General features: G+C 54.6%; 1 protein-coding gene across 1 annotated transcript in view; it reads right to left on the bottom strand.

Moving 5' to 3' along the window:
- Positions 1-774: 774 nt before the first annotated feature.
- The window catches only part of B4GALNT4 (beta-1,4-N-acetyl-galactosaminyltransferase 4), a 113,049-nt gene continuing 105,003 nt past the window's right edge, over positions 775-8,820 (bottom strand). The window contains exons 15-20 of the mRNA XM_090032328.1: positions 8,116-8,429; positions 7,265-7,418; positions 6,685-6,757; positions 6,007-6,160; positions 3,482-3,608; positions 775-3,003 (exon numbers count right to left, since the gene is read on the bottom strand). Coding sequence (XP_089888454.1) covers positions 2,889-3,003; positions 3,482-3,608; positions 6,007-6,160; positions 6,685-6,757; positions 7,265-7,418; positions 8,116-8,429 — 937 coding nt within the window. The 3' untranslated portion in view covers positions 775-2,888. The remainder of the gene's footprint in view (positions 3,004-3,481; positions 3,609-6,006; positions 6,161-6,684; positions 6,758-7,264; positions 7,419-8,115; positions 8,430-8,820) is intronic.

Raw genomic sequence — 8,820 nt, 5'->3', positions numbered from 1 at the left:
CACACTTGATCTAAGCTAACTGGAAACTGCAACTCAGCCTGGAATAGGAACAGTCAGATGAGTGTTTGCAGTAGCTCAATAAATGCACCCTGTCAGTTATACTGGGGATAATTTTCCACAAGGACTCTCTCTGGGACTCACTGGGGAAGCCCACTGTTGAGCCAGAAGCCTGAACCCATATCTCCTGAGTCCCAGCCCAGCCCCCTCACCACAAGCCTGTCTTCCTACATCAGTCAATGCCTCCTTTCAGTGCCCCTGTTTCTTTTCCTATTGGTTTCCTTCCGTTCCTTGTGCCACACCTTTATATCCTTCAGATCCCTCACTTCTGCTGCGCTCCCCAGTGGCAGATACCAGCCAAAGCATGAGTCTGTGAAACACACCCAAATTACAGCCAGTGCTGGTCATCTCACAGAATCATAGTAATCATAGAAAACGAGGGTTAGAAGGGACCCCAGGAGGTCATCTGGTCCAACCACTGCTCAAAGCAGGACCAGTCCCAAATAGACCATCCCAACCAGGGCTTTGAGCTGGGCTGTAAAAACCACCAAGGATGGACTCTCTGGATGGTGGTATCCTGCTGGGTCAAGCCAGCGAGTTGGTGCCCATGGGCCTCGGTGTCACGCCGACAGGCAGAATGACATGGTGTGGCCATCCTGGGCTGGGATGCTCAACGTGGAGCAGGAATGAGATCCCTCCCCCTGACCTCTGCCACTGTCTTGCTCTGAGCAGCCCCTGCAGGTGTGTGCAGAGGAAGGAAACGCAGGGGAAGTCCCAACCAAGACATTTATTTTATTTAATAATAAAAAAACCCCAAAACAGACATAACTTCCTGAAAACAACTTCCTACCTCATAATTTCACAGAAATTAGCTTGGAAACCTTGTTTGTCCTCCCTGCTCCCATTCCTGCCTCAGGCCCTGCCCTGCACCCTCCCTGAGGGGAAAGCCATCTCCCCAGCTCTCCTGAGGGCTGTGACAGAAGTGCCAGTGCTCAGAGAGGGGGGCAGCCTAGCCTGCCCTGTCCTCGCCTCTTGACCAGGGTGAACCTGGGCTAGTAGCTGAATGGTCCCTGCTCACCTTTGCCCCTTCTCCGTACCACAGGGGTGCAGCAGTGTCAGCTGGCATGGCTGGCTGATGACTTCTCTCCCTGTGCTGGGCCCAAGAAGATGGGTCCTGGCCTTTGCCAGGTTTGCTACACAAAATTCAGCCTCTCCCATGCTGTTCCTCACTGATGACCTGCTCCCACCCCACTGGCTTGCTTTGTACGTGGCAGTGCTGACCTTATCCTGAGAGGTCCTGTCCCTCCTGCCTCAAGGCTGCCCTCCTCCTCTGTCTCAAAAGAGAGCTAGCAGCAGCTGATTTCACACAGTCCAGCTCAACTTCAGACCTGCAGCTGGTCAGAGGCTGCTAGGTTTGGTTTCTGTGCCTCTGAAATCCCCCATACCACAGCAGATGCCACTGGGGTTCTGCATGTACCATGTAACGTGACAGTAAATCTCCCCACCCCCAGATGCCAACCTGCCTGCTCATCTCCTGCTGGAGCCCTATGCTACAGCTGGTGTCTGAATTATGCCCAGAAAATGGAGGCCCTTGGTGTATTCGAGAAGAGATGAGACAGATGAGAGGAGGCCTTAGAGCATGGCATGGAGGGCACAAGGAGGGGCACGCTGGGTCTCTGTCAGAGGCCCTCACGACTGCTCTTCACCATGCTCCATGCTCCTTCCAGCTAGACTCATGAGAGATGCCCAATGAATATGTATTCCAGTTGAGAACTAGGCCACTGCCTCACTCCTGGACACAGCCAAAGGACCCACCATGCCAGTCTGGTCTGGGTACCCCTCACTAACAATCCTGGGAGCTGCTCAGGGTATCTGGACCCCAGCCTTATGCTGATGTAGATCCAGGGCCTGGAAATTTCAGACTAAGCAAGCCCCTGATCCACAGGGTATGGGACCTGATTACCAAGGAGCAGCGAATATCCACCGGCACTAGATCAGCCCTGCCCTGCACGCATCCTCCCCTCAGAGCACTACAGGGCAGAGAACTGTCCTGCTCACAGACCAGCCCAACTTGCCATTGACCTTCCAAGGGCCCACGCTCTCATCAGGAGCAGCCATGCTGGGAAGCTTCCTCTGGGACTCAGCAAGGGTCCTATCTCCCTGAGGAAACCTGCAGGGAGAGGGACACAGCATGTACCATTCACCCCCAGCCTCCTAGAGAGCTGGGTAGCTTCATCTTCACCAGCCACATGAAGGAAGGGTGCACGGATCTCATATGGTCCACGAGGGAACACAGAGGTGAACAGAAACAGCAGGCAGGCTCAAGTGGGTCTGTGAGATAGGGCTCCTCCTGGCCGCCATGTACCTTAGGCTGGGTCTTCAGGTTCAGGAAGGGCCATGAGCTGCCAGGCTGAGAGCCCCGTTTCCCTCTCCTCTTCACAGGGCATCCCAGGGCTGCCACCAGCTTGCCTCATGTCCAGGCCCTGCATCTACAAGGTGGGGCTCACTCTGGGCCATGTTTCACTGCTCCACTCCCTGAGGGGCTATAGGCAGCCCAGGGCAGGGGTTCACCTCCCTCTGGCAGGAACCCTGGTGCCCCAGTGCTAATGAGTTAATAAATTCATTTCTGACTAAGAAATTAGACCCTTAAGAAAAATCACCACCCCCCAAAGTAACCACAGTTTGTTTATCAGCTCTGCCAAAATCCCTGGCTCGCAGGGCCCTTTACTCCTGGCCTTCAGTGTGGTGTCAGAAGCATGTGCGGCAGTGTGGAGATGACTCTCAAGGCAGCAAAGCCCCGGTGGCCGGCTCTGCTGAAAGCCCTCCTCCTCCTTGCCCTAACTGGGGCACGAAGGGGTCCTGAGGGTGCAGCTGGTGACAAGGCCCAGGGCTTAGTCTTTTGGTGTCTTCTTGCTGCGCGAGTTCCACATGCCGCGCTTAGAATGGTAGTAATGGTAAAAGTTCCTGAGTCGCAGGCGCTCCACCTCCAACCCGCTCTGAAGGACCCTGCAGTGACAGGGGAGACAAGGAGAGGGAGACTAAAGTTCAGCTCAGGAGAAAGACAAAGCAGAGGGGAATCTGGAGAACAGACCCTTGGTGCTCCTCCAATTTAGGACGCTGTTATTCTTTTTTGAATGTTGGACGGGGTTGCCTAATACCCACTCAGCCTAGCAGACTGAGGAGCAAATCTCTTGGTGGTATAGCTCTGATGCTCCGCAGCCCAGATGCATTCAAGCAAATTCATGGCACATGTCCCTGAAACCTCCAAGAGGTCTTCTAGCAAAACCAGCGAAGACCAGGCTTGGCATGTATCTGAGGTGAATGTCAAATGATCCCCCACCCCCGCCACCATATTTCAGGTTTAATTTATTTGGGAAAAGGGAACCAAAAAAAAAAAAAGGGCACAGCACTATTCTTGCTCTGCCAGACTTGGCACCATGTCAGAAAAAGAGAAGGGTTGGCTCTCCAGCCCCACTGGCCTTACCTGTCCAGGAGCTCCCAGTCCTCCCCGCCCCAGCGGTCTCTGAACTCCTCCGTGTTCATGCCCCCAACCCGGTCGAAGTCAGATTTGTAGATCCCAAAGAGGCCAAACCCATTCACCTCCCAGTAGCCTGAGAAAGGAGGAAAGCCAAGTGACACGTAAGATCTCAGGGGGAGAGGATCGGCCCTGGAGTGGCAGGAGGGGCAAAGAGGCAGAGTGAGGAGCAGGGCTGGATGTCACAGCATCAGAACCCAGCTGGTCCTGGTCCCCTGCTCCGCTGCCTCCCCTCCTTCAAGGCCACACTGCCCTCTCCTGGAAATTGATGGCACCAAGCAGTCCCAAAAGAGCTTTGTCTCTTGGCCTCTAAAACAAGCCCCCCACCTCATCCTCAGAGCAAACCAGTTCCCCTTGCTGGAAGGGATTAACCGTGTGCCCCCAGGGCAGGAAGAAGGATTGCTTCAGGCAATCATTTCGCAGAAGCCATCCCTTCCCCTCCCCCACAAAGCAGGCTGCTCTCCAACAAGGCAGATCTCATACAGGGGCCATATGTATGCAGCATGGGGCAGCTTCAAGACTTCTCCCCACCTCTGCAAAAATGAATCTCTGCCCTCACATGCTCCCTGGTAGTTTGCTCACAGCTGACTAGAAGCAAAGCAATTGAAAACCTTCAGGGGTGGGGGAGGGAGGGAGGAATTCCTGGATGTTTGGAGCATTATGAACCAAGGAGTTGTTATTCTGGACTACTGATATTCCAGGACTGCCCAGAAGCTCTAGGGCTGGGGCCCTGAGGTGCTGCATGTTGTACAGATGCAGATGAAAAGACAGCACTTGCCTCAGGGAGCCTTGTAAACCTGAGCTTGCAGATGTTGCCAGCGCACTCACCGTCATCTCACTGACATGCTGTCTACTCTCTTTGTGTCACTCACTTCACTACTGCTACCCTCTCAGGCATTTAGGTCTAACTGAACAAGCAACCTCCCTCTGCCAGGTTTGTCAGACAGCATTACAGTTCAGTCCTATGGCACCTGACAGAGTAGACTGCTGTCAATGACAGCTCATGCCTTTCTGAACCATTAGTCTCCAAGGTGGAGACTTGTCCGAGTGTTCTAGTGACAGCAGAACTGGTCAGAAGGCAGAGACAATCAGAAGTAAGAGCAGGACTGAGGACTCCTGGGTTCTACACTGTCTCACTGTGAGCGAACTGTTCACCCTTTTCAAGCCTGTAGGGAGGGGATGGACAGAGCCGGTCTCTGGGGGTTGTATCACACTATCATACTGTATCATAGTGGTTAGGGTTGAAAGGGACCTAAACAGATCAACAGGTCCAACCCCCTGCCCCAGGCAGGAAGGGGTGCCAGGATCATATCACCCCAGCCAAATATCTGTCCAGCCTCTTTTTGAAGACCCCCAAGGTAGGACAGAGCACCACTTCCCTTGGACCACCATTCCAGAGCCTGGCAGCCCTAACCATAAAGTAATGTCTTCTGATGTCCAGCCTGAACCTCAACTCTAACAATTTGTGGCCATTATTCCTAGTAACCTGGGTGGTGGCTGGGGGCACAGAGCCTCCCCCAGTTCCCACTGGTGAGTTTGTAAACGGCCACCAGATCCCCTCTCAGCCTTCTCTTGTGGAGGCTGAATAGGTTCAGGCCCTTTAGCCTCTCTTCATAGGGCCTGACCTGCTGCCCCTTGACCATGCAAGTGGCCCTCCTCTGGACCCTCTCAATGCTAGTCACATCCCTCTTGAAGTGGGGTGCCCAGAACTGGACGCAGTACTTCAACTGAGGCCTGACCAAAGCTGCATAGAGGGGAAGGATCACCTCCCTGGACCTTCTTGTGATGCATCTGCAGATGCACAACACGGTGCGGTTAGCCTTGACTGCTTCCTCGCACTGGCAGCTCATGTTCATCCTGGAGTCAACAATGACTCCAAGATCCCTTTCTGCCACCGCGTTTACAAGGGTGTTCCCCAGCCTAGAGGTGTGTGTTCTTGGTTCCTTCTCCCTAGATGCAGCACCTTGCACTTGTCTGCATTGTATTCTATTCTATTCTATTCTCGTCCGCCCGCCTCTGTAACCTGTCTAGATCTGTGTGAAGCTTTTATGGAGTTTGCAATACTGTGATCCTCCCCACAAAGGGGCCTGGAGATGCATGAAGTATTCTTCTTTCTGCCCCTAGCCCATGCACTCAGTGAGGAGGCATGCGACCTAGAGCAGGAGCTGACTCCAGACTGTATTTCTGAGAGCAAGTACAGCCCAGCTCCTTGGACGACTCAGGCTGGAGCCAGAACACTATGTGGGTAGTGGGGTGGAGGAGGACCTGTGTCATTGATCTCAGCAGTACAGCAGGTTCTGGCTGGGCCAGGAGCCCAACTTCTGGGCTCTGCCATTAGCTACTAGCTAGGAGCTATGCCATTAGCTGCCTCAGTTGGATTAGCTCCTCCCTTCCCAGGGGGCTGAATTTGAGAGCCCAGAGCTGGCCCTCCCCACTGAGGACCATGCCATAGGGTGGGGTTGGCAATACATTACCATTGGGCTCCTGTGGAGAGCTGCCGCAGCTCAGCCTCATGACAATGGGTGCATAGGCCATCTTGCCCTCCACACAGTGTTTCCGGATGCTGTCCAGGATGTTAAGGGGGAAGTGGATGTGCAGGTCACAGAGGAACACAATGCTGCGCCCATCCTGAGGGAGGCAGACATATGGACAGACAGGTCATTAGGATCATAGGAAAGTAGGGATAGAAGGGACCTCACAAAGCCATCTAGTCCAACCTCCTGCTCAAGGTAGAGTCATCCCTAACTAAAACATTCCAGCCAAGTGTTTGTCCAACCTGTTCTTGAAAACTTCCAAGGATGGAGAGTTCACTATGTCTGTAGGCAGCCTAATCCAATGCTTGACCACCCTCATGGTCAGAAGTTTCCCCTAATCTCCCCTGCTGCAGCTTGAGGCCATTGCTCCTAATCCTATCACCTATGGCCACAGGGGAAAGCCCATCTCCATTACCTCTATAAACACCCTGAAAACTGTTATCCAACCCTCCCTCAGTTTTCTCTTCCCCAGACTAAAGTAACTGTAGCTCTTTCAGCCTTTCCTCATACATCATGTTTTGCAGACCTTTAGCATGCAGCAGACCCCATGACAAGCAAAGACAAGCTGCTCTGGACAGATAGAGCCATCATTCCCTCCCAGACCCCCCAGTCACTCACCTCAATGGTATCCACCCCAGCCTGCAGTCCCGCTGAGCGCTCAAAGTTCCCTGTGCGCTTCAAGTATTGATACCTGGGAATAAAGTGCATGGCTAATGCAGCGTGTCAAAGGGATGGCGCTGCTCACCCTGGGGATCAAGGGGATGGAAATCCAGCAGAGCAGGGAGCCAGTGTAGTTAACTGAGGGGAACAGAGCCCAGTAGTGTTCACAGGGTTGAGTCGGTCTCGTGAGAGATCTCCAGTGATCTGGGGAGGAGTGTGGGGGATGGTATAGCAGGGGAGGTAATGTTACAGAAGCTTGTGGAGGGTCAGTGCTTGAAGTAAGAGTGGGAGCAAGCTAAAGAAACCTGAGCAGCAGTTAAGTTTTCCTCCACACAAACTGCAGGGGTCTTGCTGTCCTAGCGGGGAGAGATGGGGCCCTAGGGGACCCCCCTCCCTACCTCCCCTGCTGGCTCACCTCAGATAGCTGAGGGCTTGGGTGTTCAGACAGGGAGAAGGTGCTGGGGTGTGGTGCCAGGGTGGGAAGTGGGACATCAGCAAGGATGGGCTCTGGGGCCTGTGTCATTCCCTGCCAGGTTACCGAGGCAGCCGGGCTTCCTGCAGTGCCTTCTCCACATCCATGTCGTCGCTGTCAAAGTCCACCAGGATGATGTTGAAGTTGGCATCCTTGGTGTCCCAGTACAGGCTGGCCATGTCTGAGATGAACTGCTGAACCCAGCGGGCCTGGTTCTTCACTGCCAGGCACAAGCACAGGCACCACTGAGGGTCAGTGTCTCACATGCTACCCTGCTGGGGCCAAGAGCTAGACCCCATCCCACCATGTGAGACCTGAGATTTATAGGACAATCTTGGCACATCTGGAGCTCTGAATGTCTGCCCAGAGCGGCTGGACCTGCAACATCTCTTCTTCCACTGGAAACCTCATCCCTGCTGTGATCATAGCTGCCCAAGGAATAGGGAGGCAGGCTCTGCTGCTGCCACAGCCACAAAGAGATTAAGGCTTACTCAGATTTTGGGTCCCTGGTTACCCAAGACTGTTGCACAGCATGGGGGAAGAGATGCCACAGGAGCCCCCTGACAGAAAGTGAGTGGTCAGGCCATCACAGCAGGGTGAAATCCCACCCTGGAAAACCTCATCTGCTTCAACTGTGCCCGGTGACACCCATGAGATGACAAAGCTGCTGTGCTGTGCGCAGTCAGTGCTGGGCAAAAGCACTTGGGGGCCCAGGCTTGTCTAAGGCTCAAGGCAGCCCCAGGCTCTCATTCCTGGGCTTAGGAGGGGTCTTGTGCTCACTGAGAAGAGGCAGGTTGTGCCACTTCCTCTCTCCCACAGTCTCAGAGCATGCAGGTGCTCTGGGGAGCAGAGGCCCAATATAAATTATGCTCTCTGGGCCTTGCTTGACTGCCCTGAAGACCCCCTGAGCCACTCACCAGGAACCACAAAGTGCACCATGACGTCCTGCCTCCAGCTGAGGCGCAGGGGCCGGCACAGGATGGGCTTCCCATACAGCAGGTTCCAGGTGCTGGGCTGAGGCTGGGACTCAGTGGCCATGAGGGCTGGGCCATCAGGGTTGGCCTCGGTGCTGTCATCTTGCTTGCCCTGGTGCAGCAGGACATAGACGTACTCTGAGAGCCGCACAGTTCTCTGGCCCCTCTCCATCAGCTCCAGCTCCATCAGGTAGCGGTTCCCCCGGGCCGTGTCCCGCCGCTTCTCCACATTGACAATCCGTAGAAGGGTGTAGATGCTGAGGGGAGGGCAGGGCAATGCCCGGGCAGTTAACTTTCAGGGTGAGACCACCACCTTTGTCCCCTCAATTGAGGAACCCAGTCCCCAAAGCTTGCCCACAGGCCAGCAGAACTTGAGGTATCCACCCTCCTGGGGGCTTCATCTGGGGCCCCTCCAACATCGGGGGCTCACAAGGGTGAGCTCACCACCCTCCCTCCCAGCTAAGCCAGGCCCCATGGGGCCATACTTTGCAGCAGGTTAAGGGCACAGCACAGGGGGCAAGGGTGTTACAGGCACAAGGACTCTTACTCACAGGGGGTGGGTCTCCACAGGCACATCCAAGAATGGTTTCTCCGTGGTCTCACAGCATCTGTACTCCCCTCCCTCCCCACCAGAGCACAGCCCTTGCA

This window comes from Crocodylus siamensis, chromosome 2 (assembly GCF_052110815.1).
Source record: "Crocodylus siamensis isolate JL-2025a chromosome 2, ASM5211081v1, whole genome shotgun sequence".
Classification (NCBI taxonomy): Eukaryota; Metazoa; Chordata; order Crocodylia; family Crocodylidae; genus Crocodylus; species Crocodylus siamensis.
Note: the sequence above shows the minus strand (reverse complement) of the source record. Positions and strands in the feature narration are given on the sequence as shown.